The 20,852-nt window shown below is 42.3% G+C and overlaps 1 protein-coding gene across 1 annotated transcript; it reads left to right on the forward strand.

Moving 5' to 3' along the window:
- The first annotated feature begins 6,977 nt into the window (after positions 1–6,977).
- On the forward strand, positions 6,978–8,747 carry LOC128744246 (protein spindle-F). The gene is made up of 2 exons (XM_053841105.1): positions 6,978–7,905; positions 7,969–8,747. Exons 1-2 carry the CDS (start codon positions 7,137–7,139, stop codon positions 8,373–8,375), a joined length of 1,176 nt encoding a protein of 391 aa, XP_053697080.1. The 5' UTR covers positions 6,978–7,136; the 3' UTR covers positions 8,376–8,747.
- Positions 8,748–20,852: the final 12,105 nt, after the last annotated feature.

Genomic DNA, 20,852 nt, shown 5'->3' on the forward strand with positions numbered 1-20,852 from the left:
ATGCCGCCACAACCACCCCCCCGCATTATTTGATATCAGGACCGACCGGCCGGGTTTTGCAATTTTCAGACTTGGCAACCCTAATCAAGACATGGTATGGTAAGCATCGTGCCGCCTGCCATGGCTGTCCCAAGTGATCGGATTTCAGATGGATCCGACAACAATCATCAACAAACAACAACCCGAACGCGCAGGCGCACTGATCACCGTCCTCCGATCATCACGGATACCGAGTATCCTGCTCTTCAACCTCGTCAGCAGGTTCCAAACTTGTCGCCGCTCCCCCAACAACCCAGCACAGCCTCGCCTATGCATCTCCCCTTCCAGATCTTCGACCTCCATGCCTGGATTGTCGATATGCCGGAATTGCTTCCGATGCACCCGCATTTCCAATTCATCTCGGTTATCAAGCGTTCCTGTGTGGCCTTAGCTGAGCACCTCCAATATGGAGCGTAAAGCCCTCTCCGTAGTTAACCCTCTCTGTCCCACAAGATTTTTTGAGATTTAAAAATAGAAAAGCATATTTTTCAGCGAAGTGCTAGAACAAAAGTTATTAAATGTTACATAAATTTTTATAATATGATGAAAAATTAAAAAAAAAAATTGGATCATCTGCAGTGGTTGGAGAATTCGCGAAAAAGTGATCATTTGAATCGATGAACATCCCTCATGAACATACACTATTCGCCTGCCTCGCCGATAATGCACGCATCAGCTTTGAATTTTATCACGAACAGAACCTCAATGTGAACATCAAAATTCTTTCAAAAATTGAATATTGAACATTGAGTGTGTTCGATTTATCGGATATAAAATGCCCGGGGACGTCGGAAAGTATTCAAAATAATATTACCACGAAAAGGGAATAGTTTAAAGTAGTGTTAGTGGCTTTACAAGCAGCAGAAAGCGTCTATTCACACTTTTGCGTTGCTCACGATATTCGTATATTCAGCGATGCTACGAAGCGTGAGTGTATGTTGCTCATTGTTATAGGCGAATTGAACCACTCGCGCAGCTGTTTTATCATGATAAAAACTGTTTGCCGATGCTCGGCGTATCTATTCATTTTGTGAGTTTTCCAACCTCTGATCACCAGTGATCCCTTGCGTTCATATAGGACATTTTGTAAACAAATAAACAAATGTTCATAAATAATATAATATGCCATTTTCTATACAAAGTCGTTAGCTTTAACGATACAAATTAAAAGGAAAACATAGGAACGGTTCACACAACGTGAAACTGCTGGAAGCAATTTCTTCCTTTTTGAATGCATAGCGGGAGGTTGCATTTTGTGCAATAAAAGTAAGTAAATCTTTCACGCTTGTTACACAAAAAACATCTCTTTCGTGCTCCTTCCACAGGCCAGTGTGAAATAGCGTCGAAACGAGCTTTTAACGGTGGTCCAGAACCGGATGCTAACTTTGGAGATATGATTGGTCGTTTCTTTTCCTTACTTGGTCTGCCTTCACGGAGCGAAAAAGCTCCAGTTTGTTTCAAACAAAATGATTGTTGTTTTAAGCCTCAATAAAATATTTTTATAACAAGCTGAAAATATTGTTGTTTCCAAACGAGATTCTGTTTGAATCAAGTAAATAACAGTTTTGAACTAAAAGTAAAGTATTTTCAAATCTGAAGTTGACATTGATGTAACAATAAATATTTTCATTTCAATCATACATTTCAGTTTGAAACAAAACGAAATTTTTGTTTGTGCGTAAAACAACCATAAATATGGTTGAAACTGCATTTTTATTCTCCGTGTTTCTGGCGGATTATGTTTTTCCCACGCATTATCAATGTATTGGCTATTTCCGTACGAAAATTTAGTAATGTCATAAAATCACCTCGGTCGTTATTTTTCAAATGCCGTCGATAAAGCAACCACGCATTGCAGACGGCAACATCCAAAAGATGATAAAATATTCTTTGATAGAAACGCTTTGTGCCGATATATGTTCTGTACAACGCCACAAGAAAATCACATAAATCAATACCGCCCATGTATTGATTGTATTCGCTGACCACGTATGGCCGAATCAGCTGTATAAAGTTTTTCGCGGAAGTTGACCAACGTTTCACTTCGTCAACAGGATACACACCTGCATAGGTTGAAATCATACCCAAGTAACCAGTGAGCACTTAAAGCAGCAGAAATCTAGCTTTTTATTAGCCTATGGTGCATACCATATCGTGCAGCATAGTTCAATATGCCTATAAAAAGCTACTAGAAAGCCGGTTTTGGCGAAATATACGGCTACATTAGTGCTTGGAGATTTACAAATGTCATAAAACGTAACGTCTGTTGCGTAACGGTAAAACGTCAAACATAAAAAATGCGAAAAATATATACATCCTTTTTTATCTTCCCTCTCTGTTATCCTTAATACTTTTGTTGACGTTTCAAGATTGCTTTTTTTGTTATTTTTCTACTCCGGTTAGAATTGAACCGCCAGCCAAATCTGTCGATTACGAGGCTTGGAGGAGTAAGGCAACGCCTTTACCAGTTGATCTGTAAATGGTAGTTGCGAGTCAGTTGCCAATAGCTCTACTTAAATTACTGAAATTCTTAACTCGGATGTTTGATTTGTTTATCAAGGTGGAATGGAGGGAAAGATTTTATTTTTCACATTTCTTCCATAAGTTGCGCTTTGGGAGAATTACCTACCTTTTATTTTCTTTTTATGTGATGGCATACATGTATAGAAATATTTCTTGCATATTATCCGTATGCATATGCCCTATAGATTCGTGTTGATGTTTATTCAATCGGCGGTGCAGGATTTTACGTAAGATAAAAAGAGAGGGAAGCATTTTTTCTGTTATCACACGTACGTTCGCAAGGAGCTTTCCTGCAAGTGTGAGCAGTGTTCAAAATCTCTTTTGATGCCGGTAACTGTAATAAAGCTTGCTTAGAGCATCTAATCAGCTTTTCATAGTGCTTCAAGTAAATTTTAATTCAGCATTGAGAATGCCATTTTAAAGCTGCTATGCTTTGACAATGCTTAATTATATCTGGCAGCATGTAACTTGCAAATATAGAGCAGCTTTCAAGCTTAATTCAGTGCTTAGCGGTTACCTGGGTGATATAACAAATTTAGTTTGCACTCACTTTGCGCGTTTTGTTTGTGTTAGTCAAGTCGAATCGAATGACATTGAAGTTTCAGGACGGACATTTTGCGGCATGTGACACAATTCGCAGAACATCGAAGTAAATGCCTGCGGAGCGAAATTTGATTTTCGAGAAAATTGTTGGAGAAATTTCACTGACTCATGCCAGTGCATAAACTTGCCATACTGTTGAATGTTACAAGTTGTAACCGAAATGCAGGTGTAGCGACTCTACCTTCCACGCTACGAATTTTTGGCTCTAGCTTGGACCCGGAAGAGTAAATCCCGATCAATCCATGCAAAGTGATATAAGCAAGCCGCGTTGGTCAGAAAGTAGAACAGCCACCAGTGGCAAAGCGAAATTAAAAATTAGCTCAATTAATCTGCTTGTTTGCATGGCTTATGGCTCGGAAAACGAAAATTAAACATATGAACATTTCCGCGTGCCTGGCAGGAAAAGCACCACGGCGGGTTCGAGAGCTAGCCGCAATGGGCACTAAAACTCCGCTTGCGCCTGAGTTTGCGAATAAACTTGCGCGGGAAAAAGAAAGGGTAAGGAACTCACGGGAGGAGTGTAATTTGCTGGTCGGCAGAATAAGAGAAAGTGATTGAAGAATTCGCCTAGGGAAATAGAGTAGATGGGGAAATGTTTCTCAATACCTCGTAGATTGATAAACCATTCAAATATCAATGATCGAAACACATCTTCAGTTTAAATTATATCGCAATATGAAACCTAGAATTTTATTCCCTCCCATGGGTAGGTGGTTTGACGCGTACTTCGGCCAAACGACCTAAAAATTCTTAGTTCCGCATGTAGAATGTTTATAGTTTAAGTTGGATATATGTGTAGTATGTAGTATTGCATAATTTAGCTTTATGTGTAGCATGTGTCTCGTAAAGCGGAATGGAGCGAAATCGAACGGATTTGATTTTAAATTCAATCCGTTTGGGCCGAAGCACCGGGAGGGCTTAATCGGTTCCCTAGATGAATTGCTGGTATGCACAGAAATTTCTCTAGAAAACTGAAACCAAATCCTACCCACCATTCATGAGATTTTGACTTACTCATGAAAATTAAAATGTATCGCTATTTAGAACGAACGAGTGTTCAAAAATGATGTGATCCCAGGTAACCAATAAGCATTAAAATAAGCAGTAAATCAGTCGTTTATTAGCATCCCTGGCGTTTTATACTGCAGGTTGTTGTTTATCAGCTTTTTGACTGCATAACTGTTGCAAATTGGCATCCACCATTCTATTTAAATTCTTCTTGTTGGTAACTAGCTGCAAATAAGCATTGTCAGCACTATAAGAGGGCTAGCAGTAAAGTAGCCGCATATTTTGCCAAAATAGCATTTAAGTAGCATTTAAGGTAACTTAAATGCTTATTGGCTTGCTTTTAAATTGCATTGGAAATGCTTATTGGTTACCTGGGATGTCTTTATTTGCGTAATCGAGACATTTTCTATGAGATTGCCATAGAATTTGTGGCTGTTATGCGATTATGGACAGCACAGCACTGAAAAATATACACACACGTACATGTATACATGTGTATGCATGTATGAGTGTGCATGGGTGTATAGGTACGAATGAATATATGTTTGAGTGTTCTATGATGAGTCGGAAATTCTTCTTATACTTATACTTATTCTTCTTATTCTTCTGCCACATTACAATTATTAATGGGCAGGAAGTTATAGTCAGTAGATGTGTTTCCTGTATCAGTTTCCTATGCTATTACTATTATTACTAATATTGCTATCGTTGCTGTTACTGTCACCTCTATTGTATTGTTTTGGATGTAATTATAATTTTTTTTTTTTTTTTCTTATTTCCCTCCTTTATTAGAATGATTTGCATGTCTTGTGACTAACCGCGTTAACGGTATTCAACTAACAACATAAAATGATCATGTATGACGCTGTTTGTCTCCCAAGGGCCTTCCTAATGCTGATGAGCCTCTGTCGGAGAGTCCATCAAGTCGAACGGTGGCAACTCACGGGCGGCCTGCTCCTCTCCATTCTTGCGGCTGTCGTCGCGGTCGGACTTAGTGGATCACTCGAAAAGATTTATAGCCTCGATATATATCTTGTTCTGTCCATTGCCCAATGCTGGCAGACTTCAACTGAAATTCCATTTCTAACTAAATCTTTTTAGAGTCAAAACTTCTTCAAGTAAAAACAGGTATTCGATTCTCTGGCTGATTCAAGCGATAGCGAAGGGCTGTCCTCAATATACCATCATTTCCACTTCCTAAAATGGGGTCATAGTACATAATATATGGCCGTGGTATGAGGATTTATTTTTCGATTCAATACCATCCTCACAGAATTATCAACGTTGTTAACATCTTATTAAGTCTTGCTTTAGTGACAGCTTGCACTTAAGACCTAACACGGCATATATACATATCTCCAAGTGAAGTTCTTTTTGATCCACCTCATCCCTTCTTAGTTACAGAATCATTTCAATTGACCACGGTCTGAAGAGCATACCGACAAATCGGTTGACTACCGCTACAAATATGCAATTAATGCCACCGGGAATAATACGAGCGAGTACCAGTCCCCATTACATCGCATCTGCTCTATTTTTCGGAAGTTCAAGTAGTTTTTCGATAGTTCTGAGCGATAATATTGCTCTTGAATAATATTCCGCACAAAATATTCGAAAATTTACGCCATCAGCTACAATACTGCAAAGATGGTAGATAAAGAGGCGGCTGTGGTTTTTAATGAGCATAGGTTGTGGAACAGCGCTGGGTCAATCGTGATGACATGGGTATTTGGGAGATGAGTAGCGTCCAGCCTAGCGAGTAGTTAGTCGGTAGTAGCATAAGCATAGGTGATGGACAGACATAGAATTCTCGTGATATTACTAACTTGAAAATTTCAATCAACATGTTGACTAAAAAATTCCTCTTTTCTTTTCTTTTCTTTTCTTTTCTGCCTGATCTCTATCGCTTCTTCTCACGGCAACAATAATGTTGCCGTGAGGGGAGGCAAGAGACCAGCCACAGATGACCACACTGGTGACAACGATGGAGAGGACGGCCGGCGTGGAGCCTGCTTCAGGTTTAAGATTGACTACGAACAAGATGAGGAAACAAACAAAGGAAGGAGAAAACAAGATAAGTACAAGCCATCTTATGCTATATTAACCAAGCACACAATTATATCAAGCCAAGTTCTGTCACTCTTCTTCTGCCCATTAATCCATAATCACCAATACATTATGGAGCTAGCGTAATCCGCACGGATTCTTTTAACATTATCACAACCACCTTATCTCAGCCCTGGACAGACTTGGCTCTAACTGCCCCACCTTGTGCTGCAAACAGAACAGAAACAGAATATGAAACCTAGAATTTTATTAAACACCGGGATAAACCTGGAAAAATCAAGGAATTTGGTTTTTCGTATCCAGTTGCCACCCTGTGTTGGTAATTAGCTGGAAATAAGCACTGCCAACATTAAAAGAGGATAAGCAGTAAAGTAGCCGCATATTTTGCCAAAAGTTTGCATAATGCCTGTAAAAGGATTGATTATGCGACCTTCTGAAAACTAAAGCCAGAATTTACCTGATGACAATAATAATCTTGAAAACTGGAAGCAAACTGGGGTTATTTAATGAGGCTTACTCATTTTAACAAACACTCGTCATTTCCATGAGAGCATAAAAGTTTTTGAAAAAAGTTTGAATTATATTAATAAAGGCACTTCAATCTGGCAGCACTGAAGGTTGGTCATCGTCATATAGTTTTTTCACTGGTTTCACAGCTGTCATTCAAAATGTTTCAAAAGGTTTTCAAAACAAAATAGTTTTTTTTTGCGTAAGAAAAGTGAGGTGAATTAGTGGAAAAATTCAAGTCTAGTGAAAGTGACGTGCGTGTATAAAAGTCGCTCAAATAACGAAAAATCTTTTCCATAATTTTAATGGCGATCGCCTGTTTTTGTTTGTAACTGGCTGCTGACACCCACATAATAAATTGATCGTCCAGCGCGACGAAACCGTTCACAATGGCCACTCCGGAAAAAGATAACTGTTCCTCGTCGACGTCGTCATCGTCGCACTACGCTTTGCACGTCGCCCTGCAAACTATGAAGGAGCGCTGTCAAAGTCTCCAGAAACGACTCAGCGTCCTGGAGGAGGAAAATCTATCGCTACGAATGGCTCAATCCAGTATTCAACCAAACGCACGCAGCTCGTCGCCAAGCTCGTCCCGCACGGAACGGCGGGTTTCCAACCAAACCGAACTGGAAGTGATGCGCGAGAAGGTCTCCGAGTTGGCTCGACAGAAAGTGCAGCTGATGGATCACATCTCGATGGTGGCTGCCGAGAATAGACAGCTTTGGAGCCGTCTGTCGAAGCTGACCAAGGACAATCAAAGCTTGGGCGAATCGGTGGGTCGAATTCGGGAGGCTTCCGCCGTTGCGGGAAGCACGCAAAACTTGATCCGATCGAAGACATTTACGAAAAATGCACCGAACCCGCGACTTCGCGAGAGGTTACCCCGCGAGGGTGGTGATGGGTCTTCCTCCTCCTGTGAGGAGGTTAATTTAGATTTGGAGGATGTTTCACTGTTGAATAAGTGTGGCTTTATCGATAGCGGGGCGGGCGTTGAAATGGGCTTCCTGCAGCACGATGGTGACGATATGTTGTTGTTCGATGTGGAAAATAATCCCGATGCCAAGCGGTGCACGGAAGGGCTGTTGGATATTCAGAAGGAGCTGCTAAAGCAGCAGACCGTTATGAAGGTTGCCTTGGGAAAGTTGCAGATTAATAAAGGTTGGTGGTGTTTGATCAGTGATTTCGGTGTTTGAATTCTATTGCACCGTTTCTCATTTTTAGAAACATGTCTGTCTTGCAAAAATCGCAAAAAGGACGTCAAACCGCAGATGGTTGATAAGGTGGTCGAGGTAGGAACGGATCTTCCTAAGCAGAGTTTCAGCGAAGATCTACCGCTGCCTGAACTTCCAAAAGCCACCGGGGAACCGGGATTGCCTGCTAAGAACGTACCTGTGTTGACGGCCGAAACGGAAGCCAGTACACTGAAGTACGTCAACATTCTGCAGGATAAAGTCAAAGCGGACGGCCTGGACAAAATGTGCCCGATGTGCGGCAAAATTTACGTCAAAAACATTTCCTTCGATGAGTTTCAGGAGCATGTGGAGTCGCACTTTATTGATGACAACGAGCTGGATATTAGTCTGGATCGAACGTATGAGTATATCTCGCAGACGGTCGGCAACTTCTGACCTGCGGCCGAGCGGAGGATTTACTTTTTTAGCGAATTGTAGGGAGAGGGAGAAAGGGCCTGTTTTCGGTGATCGTCCTTCTCCTCAGTTTGCGAAAGTTAAGAACGTTTGACAAATGAATTTGTAATTGGTGCGCAGTATGGTTGGTTTTAATTGGGAATTCGATCGATTTGAGTAAGAAGTCACTGTTTACTCACACAACGCCTAACTAGCTTGTTGTACTTGATGAATTTAGATTTAGTATACTTTTTATCTGCTGGGGCAACTGTGTAGAAGCTCCTGAAGTTCCGAAATATTTTACCCCGCTGAAAGACAGCGAATATTTACGTAGTACCTAATCTTACAAATAAATTGAATCTAAAATGTTTTCTGCACTGGCAAATCGTTTCTTGTAATCTTTGCTGTTGGAAATAGTTTAAAAGAATGCGTTAATCTTGTGTATTTTTTGTTTGTTTTTAGGTAATTGTTTTCACACATTGTCAAACACGATGGGATGCTCGGATGTGTGATCTAATCTGTTTTGTTCATTGACTCACACACACACTCACACACATTGCTCACACACAATAGAAGGTACACAATATAGTATCCTTGGGAATACCATTAAGCCACAAGTGATATCGTAGTTATCGTAACCTTAATAACGTTTGTTGGTTTTGCTCGTGTGCTCGAGGTGTCTAGAATCTCCATCTGGCATCAAACACACAAACCAGGAACGGAAATGCAAGAAATAATCACGGCAAACGGATTACCCACGGAAAAGATTGCTAAGTGGTTGGTAACCGAGTTTCAAAGAATGCCAATAAAGTTCTCAAGCCGGTCCATCAGCAGCACACGAGAACTCGTCGAGCACCTAAAAACATCGGGAGAACTAACAGAACACGACATAATGGTTTCGTTCAATGTTGCGGCCTCGTTCCCGAGCGTCCCTGTGAAAGAATCGGTAAGCATCTTGGAAGATTAGCTATTGAAACAACATGAGGGCGGGCTACACATGGAGAAAATAGGTAGGATGATACTTTAAGCTGATACGATTGTGAAGGAGAAGAATTACTTTACATTCAGGGAAAACTACTACAAACAGTTGAAGGTACACAAATGGGCAATCCACTATCACCGTTCCTGTGCGAAGTGTGCGAAATGTTTAGAGGCTAACTCTGAAAATTATTTCCAAGAAGATGGTGGCGATACGTCGGCGATGTTTTCAGCATAATCAAAAAAGGAGAACTGGAAATCAGGGATTTGTCTGCAAATTGCAGATTTTTGGGGACGTCTTGCAGATCATTATAAAATTGCAGACAGTTGCAATTTTTATGACTTTGACTCTTTAAACTTTCACAGAATTCCTGACAAAGTGTGCAGATTAGTTTCAAACCAGAAAATTCGAATAGCCGGAAAACTTCGATCTTTTCGGTTTTCGAGTAGTTGCAGACATTTTTTAGCAAATATGGCATTTCTGCTGGAAACCATTCATTCATACTCAATAAATAATTTAAGCATCGGATTCTAACACTAAACACATTTCTAGACAGAGTAAAATCGAACACGTTACAAACGTCGTTGAAGGAACGTAGACAAACATTTAAACTATTATTCACAGCATTATTTATTTTATGGAATTGGATGGCTAATTAAAGATGGATAAAGATGGAGGTATCTTGACTGACGACCGTGCGGTGATCGAGAGGTGGATGCAATACTACGATGAACACCTGAATGGCGTGCAGGCGGAAGACCATGATAGCGGATGAAGTGACCATATTGGTGCAGCAAGCAACAAAGATGTGCCACCCCCATCGATAAGGGAAGTTAAAGAAGCCATCCAGCGGCTGAAGAACAACAAAGCAGCGAGAAAGGATGGCATTGGGGTGGGACTTATTAAAATGGGCCCGGACAAGTTGGCCGGCTGTCTGCATCAACTGATTATCAAGATTTGAAATACGGAACGACTACCGGAGGAGTGGAAAGACGGGGTTACCTGCCATATCTACAAGAAAGGTGATAAGCTGGATTGTGAGAACTACCGAGCAATCACTATCCTGAATGCCGCCTAAAAAGTGCTGTTCCAAGTCATCTTTCATCGACTATCGCCAATAGCCAATAGATTTCTGAGAAGTTACCAGGCCGGCTTCATGGAAGGTCGATCTACAACGGACCAAATCTTCACCCTGCAGCAGATCCTCCAGAAGTGCCGCGAATTCCGAGTCCCCACGCACACCCTGGTCATCGATTTCAAAGCCGCATATGATAACGTAAACCGACAAGAGCTATGGAAAATTTTGGACGAAAACGGCTTTCCGGGTAAGCTTACTAGACTTATGGCTACGATGGATGGGATCCAGTGCTGTGTGAGAATCTCGGGTGGATTGTCGGACCCATTGGAATCTCGCAGGGGACTTCGACAAGGAGATGGTCTTTCCTGCCTGCGTTCAACATTGCTCTTGAAGGTGTTATAAATGAAACGCGAAGCAGAGAAGATTGGATTGAAGATAAATACGTCTAAAACGAAATATATGCTGGCGGGCGGGACCGAGCGCGATAGGGCCCGCTTGCGCAGTATCGTGGTAATCGACGGGGATGAGTTCGAGGTAGTCGACGAGTTCGTATACCTTGGCTCGCTGTCAACAGAGGACAACAATACCAGCCGTGAGATTAAAAGACGTATTATCAGTGGAAGTCAGGCCTACTACGGACTCCACAAACACTTGCGGTCGAACAATCTGAGCCCCTGTACAAAGTGCACACTGTACAAAACGCTAATTAGACCGGTTGTCCTCTACGGGCACGAAACGTGGACACTGCTAGAAGAGGACCTACGAGCACTCGGAGTTTTCGAACGGCGGGTGCTAAGAACCATCTTTGGCGGAGTGCAAGAGAACGGTGTATGGAGGCGAAGAATGAACCACGAGCTCGCGCGTCTCTACGGCGAGCCAAGTATTCAGAAAGTGGTTAAAGCTGGACGGATACGTTGGGCAGGACATGTTGCTAGAATGCCGGACAACTATCCTGCAAAAATGGTTTTCGCATCAAATCCGGTAGGAACAAGACGAAGAGGGGCACAGCGAGCGAGGTGGCAAGACCAGGTGGAGCGAGATCTGGCGAGCACTGGTTGCCCGCGGAACTGCAGATCAGTTGCCATGGACCGAAATAGATGGAGAAATTATACTGCGCAGGCCTCGTCATAAGACGTTAGGCCAATTAAGTAAGTGCTGTAGTAACCATGACTTGACGTTGACGGCGATGAAGCTCAAGAATTCCCATTTTCCCAGCGGACGATTTTTGGGGAAACGAAGAGTAACGCGGGCAGTCGGGCACATTTACGAGAAGTCACAAGGATTCCAAACGACACTTCAAGGACTTCACCAGGAACACCGGGGCAGAAGCGCAAAGGGCTAGATGGCTTGACTAGATGACAAGACCGAATGAATCGGTGTTCTTGATACGACCAGGCTTGTTTACGTCTTCTCAATTCCTCTGTGCGTTGGAGTACAACAACGCTAAAAATTGAAGTTATTTTCAGAGCACAGCATACCCCTGGATACGGCACAAGTCATCCAAACTGTGAGTTGCTAGAAATGAAAACAAATCAGGAATCTCATTCTCGTAGTGATCTTTTTGAGGTAAACTAGAACAAACTCTAAAATGTTCAAATGAGATAAACCGCTAAATGGCAGGAACCTACACTCACCTGAGCAAGTCCAGGATCGCACTAATGATTTAGGACAACCGAAAACGTAATTGCTGTTTTACTGTGACCACTAACGAAACGCTAGCTTCTTTACACAGTTTTAAGCAGTTCTGTTCGAATTGCCCGTCGACTGCTTAAGTGCTCGGAGTTTTCGAAAGGCGAGTACTAAGAACGAGCGGCGTACAGGAAAACGGAGTATGGAGGTGGAGGATGAACCATGAACTCACACAGTTCTATGGTGTACCCAGTATCCAAAGGTTGCTAAAGTACAACTACTCTACAGAGATGATGTTCGCTTCAAATTCGGTAGGAACAAGACGACCAGGGGCGCAGCGAGTTATGTTAAAATGGTTAGACCAGGTGGAGCAAGATAGGAGGTAACCTACAACCGAGTAAATTGGTGAAACGTTCTTCATTAGCCTTTTTTAAAACGGCGAACCAACTAAGTAAGTCATAGGTTATGGGCCCAGTTCAAAAATAATTTTGAAAATTCTTGTAGTAGTTTTTTCGGAATTGTTCCAAACTGAAAAACTGTTGGAGCAGCAAGCAGAACAACCAGCAACTCGAAAAAACTGGGGTAGTTCAGTTTACTAAAGAAGGTTTCTATGCGTGAAAATTTCCAGTCGCGACGCAGTTAGCAACTCAAGGAGTTTTGAAGACCGCTGGCTGAAGACGCAAATGTAGCAGGGAATACAGCAGTCAAAGACAAATATAAGGCAAAAGCTCTTTTGGTGGCTCTCGTCACATAGAGTCGTTTAGAGTATGTTTGGGACTAGGAAATGTAGAACTCTATTGGCTAAGACATTTGTAAAGAAAGGATTTGCTGCATAAACGTGCATTTGGTACATTCCTAGATCTTTTTCGTTTTTGAAAATGAATGAGGGAACACTGCTCAAAGATCTGGAAATTTGACGATCTGATAAGGCAGCTCAAAGATCTGAAATTGAAACTGAATCTGAAACTATTACAAACAGTTGTAAGGTGCACCAATGAGCAAGCCACTATCACCGTTCCTGTGTGAACTGTTCATGGGGTTAACCTTGAAAGTAAGCTGGAACTTAATTCAACATAATCAAAAAAGGGAAACTTGAAACCTGGATCCTGGATGGAACCACCATTGGATCTTGTGTTTTCGAACGACGAGGAAAGCTGTCAAATTGAGGTGAGTGATCCCTTGATTCAGCACGAATTGCACCATAACGCAATGTCAATTGCTATCAACATTGCAACATATCGAAGTAATACCACTCAAGAACAGGGTGACACAAAATTAGTTTAAATTTACGACACCCTAATTTTGCCGCAATTTCTGACGAGCTTTCGCATATTGACTGGCAAAATATTTTCATTTCCCCTGACTTATTTGATGCTGGTCTAATGAAACCGATAACTGACGAAATGATTAATTTCGTTAATCGTTTTGAAGCGTTTGACCGTGTGGACAATAATTATTTTCTGGTAGAAACGGCACTGGATTTCAACGTAACAGCATTTTACCATGCAGTGTATAAAGTTCTATCCCGGCAATAATTGGTAAACGTGAGTTAGCAACCAATTATCCCGCATGGTTTGACGGTGAAACAATCTCGCTATTAAAAAGGAAGAAAAAGCTGTATAATAAATTCAGAAAAAGCAGGCTATCTTCCGACGAATTGGCATATAGGCAAGTTCGTGATGCTTTTAAATCCAGGAATAGAGCACAACATAAATTATACATGGACAGGTTGCAGAGGAACATTCAAGTCAACCCGAAGACCTTTTGGACTTACGTTAATTCGAAGCGCCAGGACAAAGGACTGCCGATAAATGTTGCGTATAAAGACAAAAAACAGGGAAATGCATTCGAAGCAGCTGAGTTGTTCTCTGAGTTTTTTAAAAATGTGTTTAGCCCCAATCCAAGGTCAGGATACACTGAATCTCCGTTATCAGATCCAACACCAGCTACATTCGAACTATCGTTGACAGACATTCGTAATGCGATTTTGTCTTTAGTTACTTCTAAATGCAGTGGGCCTGACGGAATTCCGAATGCTTTGTTGAGAAGTTGTGTAGATGGTTTATTAGCTCCACTACACAGCCTATTCAGTGCCTCATTAGTAACAGGTTCATTCCCAAAGTTATGGAAGATCTCGCACATTATACCAATTCACAAAAAAGGTTCTAAGCTGCCGGTTGAGAACTATAGAGGAATTGCCATTCTCTCGGCCATACCTAAAATGTTTGAATCTCTGGTATATGAGCGTATCGTATCTCGTAATTGAACCAAAAATTTCAAGTTTTAAACATGGTTTCCTTAAAAAACGCTCAACGATAACCAATTTGGCAGAATTTGTCTGAATGGATGATGGATGGTTATCAGGTGGATACAATTTACACGAATATGTCGAAGGCGTTTGATGTAATTAATATAGATGCGATTACAGCTGTGTTACCAAGATATGGAATAGGTGGAATGAATCTGCAGTGGATAGACGATTATTTAAGAAATCGATCGCAATATGTCCAAATTGATAGTAGCAAATCAATATCGTATCCCGTTTGGTCTGGTGTACCCCAAAGGAGCCATCTTGGACCTTTACTTTTCGTAACTATCATGAACGAGCTGTCCTAATTTATGCCGATGATGTTAAGATTTTTCTCCCAGTAAAATGCATGAAAGATTGTCACATACTTCAAGATAGCGTCGATCGGTTCATCGGCTTTTGCGAAATGTTTGGTCTCAAAGTGAATTCAACGAAATGCAGCGTGGTTTCGTTTACTCGAAAACCAAAAAAATGGTTGTCTGAGTATCTAATAGAAGGTGACGTAATTCCTAGAAAGGATTGTGTATGTGATCTTGGAGTAGAAATAGATAATGAGCTCAACTTTGTTCGTCATGTGGAAAAGATAGTAGCAAAGGCAAATTCACTGTTCGGTTTAATCAAACGCCTTAGTGGAGATCTGAATGACCCGTATACTATCATTACTCTATACAATTCCTTAGTACGCAGTGGTATTGAATACGCGAGCAGAATTTGGCAACCATGCTATGAAGTGCATAAGAAACGAGTCGAACGAATTCAGAAAAAAATTATACGCTATGCCCTTCGAAATTTAGAATGGTCTGGAGAGATGCCCGATTACAAGTCGTTATGCATGTTGATTGGAACGGAAAGCTTAGAGAGCAGACGACGTACCGCAGATGCTCTTTTCTTAAAGGATCTACTCAGCGGCAGGTATAACTCGCCATATCTGTTGAGTCAGATAACCGTGTACGATGGACGTTCTTCGTTGAGGCGGGTTAGGCCATTTCAATTGACAAATAGAGTCCAAAACTATGCTAGAAACGAACCAGTATACAGAATGATGTCCATATTTAATAATTATCGAGATATTGTTAATGTTCAAATGACAAAGCAGCAAATTAAGTGCAGTTTTAGATTGTTTTATGTAAATTTTATGCGATAATTAGTTTTAATGATGATGACGGGCCAAGCCTATCAATCAGTTAAATAAATAATAAAACCATTCTGGCAGCCATAAACAGCACGTACAAGAACATACACTTCACATACGAAATAGAAAAAGACATTGGACATATTAGTAATTAGCCAAATGGAAAGTGCAGAAACCTTAGAATTAGAAATATACACAAAACCCACCAACACAAAATGCGTTATTCTTAGCTCTTAGTCAGCTCTTATTCTTAGTCATTATGTCCAAGAAAAGAAGAAAAGCATACAAAAACTCACTAACAACACTAACACCAGAACTAAAGAGACTGACAGTTATATACGACGAAAACATAACGCGTCCCAAGTCAAAAAATATAGAAATTCAGAATCGACCTCGTTTACACCAGTCGAAACAACCAAACTCAGAAGAACAGAAGTAAGTTGGGATCAACTTCGAACACAATCTAGGAACATATCAGTTGCCCACATTGCGAAAAGGTTTACATCGGCCAGACCGGAAGAAATCTGGAAACACGTACAAAAGAACCCTTGATAGAGGTGGTGAAAGCGTCAAGGGATACCGAGGGTCAGATACACCACTTTAGATCAAAAGTGGCCGAACATAACTTCATAGACAACCGTCCGCGAGATCTACAACACAAGTGATGCTTAAAACAGACACTGAAGAAGCCGGCTAGTCGCATACGTATCAATCGGAAATAAAATTAATAGTGGAATTTAATCGTGAAAAAAGTTTTCTTTTTCTTTATTAACGAAGGTTTGACGAGGAATGCCAAACGATGGAGAGGAAAAAAGAACTTGGAAAAATTATCCAGCGCGAACAGCTATTTCGGGAGTACTGTCGAGTCCCTTCGAATCGCGCAGAGGGTTGCGGCAAGGGGATGGACTGTCCTGTATATTATTTGATATTGCTATTGAAGCAAGCGTAGCCAACTCCTAGCCTTGGCAGACGAGCTTGATATAATTTCTAGAAACTAATGGGACGGCAAAGGCAATCTTCACCAGACTAAAAACGGAGGCTAACAGGATTGGGTTACAAAACAATGCGTCGAAATCCAAATATACGGTAGAAAGGCCACATCGTTTGCCTTCCACGGACAGCGGCTATTGAGGAAGCGAGGAAGTATATTTGGGATCCCTGAGTAAGGAGACTTACCGATGCATTTAAACTTGAAGTCGGGCCTATTCCGTGCAAATCTGACGATGTACAAAACGCTTATGAGACCCATATAGTTCTCTACGGACTTGAGACTGTAATTTTTCTTATGGAAGACACGTACATCGGCCGTATTTAAACAACGTCTGGTAGAGGCTTACAAACCACGAGCTTTAGGCGCTACTTCGCGAGATTTCCATCGTGCACCTGATGAAAGTTGGAAGGCTGCAGTGCGCCGGCCCCCCGTCGTGAAGAAGTTTTTCAAAGATGTCTGTTCTTTTCAGAAATAGAGGGGTCTAACTAGAACATTCGACACGCTCAACGAATTGGCGACGAGTTGCTCAAAACCGAGTACAGTGGAAAAAACTTCATGCGTAGTAATTGGTGTGCACCATGCTTATTTGGCAGCACTGGATTAAAACACCTGAAATTATGGTATTAAAAAGACAGAACTGTCCGGAACAGAGGCCCAACGTGCTAGATGGCTCGATTAGGTTGAAGCTAACTTTCGAGGCTTAAGATGCACCACGAACTGGCAACGGCAGCCCAAAACAGAATGAAGCTTCGTTCTTGATACGGCCAGGCTTGTTTTTGCTCATCTTAATTATAAAGAGGATTGTTTTAGGACGGCAAGCCAACTAAGTATGTAAGCCGCCGGTTAACGGCCCAGTTCCATAATAATTTGAAGATTGTTGAAACAGTTTTGTCGGAATTATTCCAAATTTGAAAAACTTTTGGAGCAGCAAGTTTTAGAAACTGAAGATTCCGGCAACAGCAAGCAGAATGAGCACAAGCGCGAAAATGGCTGGAGTAGTTCAAAGCTTGTCGGTGAAGGTTTCGATACGTGGAAGTTTCGAGTGTCGTTTGCGCAATTAACAGTTCACGGAGTTTTCGAGACGGTGAAACAAAATCCGCCGGCTAAAGACGCAAATGAAGCTGTGAAAACAGCGATTAAGGACAAAAGTGATTAGGCAAAAGCTTGCTTGGTGGCCTCGAAATTATCTCGATGGAGCCGCTGAGACGAATGGGGCCTTGTCCTGTGAGCTCACGAAGCAGAGGTCTAACGAACGGTTGTTCTCGTTGACGACATGATTAACTTGATGAAGCATTGCAGCACTATAGTTGTCAAGATTAATTGCACTGGCATGGATCGCAGAGTTTTCAGAATTAGGGTAGTGGAATCCGCTATGGACAGGTTTCCACGAGATATCTGGCAAAATGAAGTCGCCCAAAATAACTATCTCATCGAGCGGCGTAGTGTCCCTCATAACTGAGTAAACTGACTGGCAGTGAGCGTCAATTAGATCGTTGTCCCGAACATGATCAGGTGGGATGTATAAGGTACACAAAAAAGAGGAAGCGATCACTCAGCTTGATGGCCGTCCAAACCTGTTCTACGCAGTTCCATGAGTCCTTCTCAATTGCTCTTACTTTCAATCCACGTCGAACAGCTATCAGAACGCTACCGCCAGTGGATTTGCGGCTGTTGTTAGGGTTCCGATCACAACGGAAAACTTCGTGATCGGATCCAAAAATCCTGGATCCTGGATCCTGGAAATCGTCGGCCGGAGAGTTAAGCCGCGTTTCGCAAATGACAATGATATCATAGCAGCAATCCGATACGACTAGTCGGTAGTCTTCAATATCGGAATTCATTCCACCGGCGTTTTGATAGAAGATTAGGACATCTTGCTTGCGACTTGGGGTCGGAGTACCATTTTCCTTGATAATTACGAATGTGTCGGAAGAATGCTGTCCGTTAGCGGAGTTGAAGGAGCCCCCGCCGCCCTCGCCGGGCCGAGACGGAGCTATCTACGCTGACATAAACGTTGCCCGCAGTGCTGTGAATTGGATTGACATCGGACAGCGAATGAACTGATTCTCGAGTATACTTGCCTTGCCAGAGGAAGCAAGTTGGAAACCCCCATCACCGGCACCGAGCACAGCAACGGAACGGCTCTGATGGCAGGAACTAATTACATGATCGAAGTTAATATGTTTGTAAAGAAAATAGAAAAAAGAACTAAAAAACAATTTCCGGAAATTTTAGGAGCCAAAAAGGCAGCTCAAAATGCAGGAGCTACTGTGTAGAAACTTGATTCAACATATCTGACGGTGTAGTGTTGGCAGCAAAGCATGGAAAGAAGCAAGTTATTCGAATAAATTTCGCAGGAAAATACTACAGCTGTGGACTTTTCCGAACATAAACGTTCATTCTGTCCATCATTTCTCAGCAGGCTTTGCTGGAATTGGAAGGTCACTTTAGCGACGCTAGTGAAACGTCAAATTAAACTCTATCAGAGCAGAGTTTAAAAAAGGCTTGCTTTGATAGAGCTACGGCAGACGAGGATGCAGCGTTCGGAACTGTGTCGTAAAAGTATTTCAGAGCAAAAACTGTCAGATGACGGACGATAAACCTAGGAAGGAATAGGTACTTTTACCGCTAGATGCGATGCAAGAGATGCAATAATAAACATGACAGTGCCATTGATCTGTTTTGGATCCATCAAGCGAAAATGCCTTGAAACCAAACTAAAGTTAAACAAGTGAATAAAAATGTAATTGGTTTGCCATAAACTGCTTGCGATAGAAAGGCCTCTGAGCTTTTGCTGTTTCTTCATATTGGTGATGGACAGACAGAAGGGCAAAATGAACTTACACATATCTGTTAAAAGCAAATAAGCAAGGTATTGATAAACCACAACAAACAATTACATAGACATTTGCCGAATAAGATCAAACAAACTGGATAGACTTTAAGATTTTCATCAAAATCAGATTGTATTCCAATTAGAGTCTATAAACAACAGTTATAAACACCCCAGAATAGACTGATTTAGTCACGTATTAAGCGATTCCGTCGGATGTCGGACCATCGATCGAATACCAGTAAAAGTAGTAGCTGGTATAATAGTAGGCAGTCTGTGTGTCTCATAATGATTAAACCATCAATTTCATTGCCCATCAATCGGGGGGCTTCTCCACTCTACAGGCACGGGGCATCGTTTGCTCTATCGATTGCTTCGCTTCGTTCAAGCTGCTGCTGCTAGGCTTGCTGAGGTCAGCGAAACAAAAAAAAAGCACCAACCCCTTAAATGGCCGTTTTTCGTTCGATTGTGTATCTTTGGCCCGACCGGACCGACGATGGCGATGGGTGAGAGAATGCACAACATACCATCCACCATCCGACCAAAACCATCCGACGACGACCAATCGTTGATTCTCGTCGTTCCGGCCATCCGCCGCATCACCGCCGTGTGATGTCACGGATGTCACTCATCCGTGTAACCGACGCCAGCGGTGGCAGGGCGCCGGACGACCGGCGCGGGGCGGGCGACAGATTGAACGACGATGATCTGATTAAACAAACGTTTCGCTCGCTCGGATCGTGTGACATCGCGTGCCCGTTCGTTCGTTCGATGATATCGAATAATGACAAGTCAACTGATTTGTTTCGTCTCGCAATATACACTACACACCAGTGTGAATAAATAGTGTATGACTGTAAAGAAGCATCTGTCGCATCTGATCCATTCAAACAAAACGACGATGATTACCGACTCAATGACGATTGGAAGCAAACGACGCGCAACAGACGCAATCGGCAATCAAACGTACGCTCCCGAGCGGTAGAGAAAGCGAGAGGAAAGAGAGCAATCGGCATTTAGAGGAGACGTCGTATACGAGTGTGCACCCGCGCGCCGTTTGTCACGACGACTCGTCATCTCATATCACAGTAGGCGACTGCTGAGAGACACGTACAATTTCGCGCACGTAGCACATTAGCACATATATTCCGACGCCGCCGCTTCGTTCGTGGTGGCTTTATTTTGTTTTGCCGTCGTCGTCAATGCAAAAGGCGCAATACGTTTGGTTTGTACCGTCATTGTGTACCGTCATCATCGCATCGCAGTGAGTTAAGTCAGTCAGCAGCAGAGTCCACCGGAGTGTCATTGCCATTGATGACAATCGATCATTAGTTTTGTTAGTGATACACACGCCACAGCACAGCACGGCAGAAGGTGGCAGTGGGCGACAGCGACGACAACGACGCGAATCCCGACGACGAGACAAGCGCGGTCAGAAGACGACCGAGGTCAGTGGATGGGATTGGTCAGGAGCAGGCAGAGCAGCAGCCAAAAAGCAACACCAGTGTAGAGGAGTCGCAGCCAAAAGCA

Source organism: Sabethes cyaneus, chromosome 1 (assembly GCF_943734655.1).
Source record: "Sabethes cyaneus chromosome 1, idSabCyanKW18_F2, whole genome shotgun sequence".
In the NCBI taxonomy this organism is placed as follows: Eukaryota; Metazoa; Arthropoda; class Insecta; order Diptera; family Culicidae; genus Sabethes; species Sabethes cyaneus.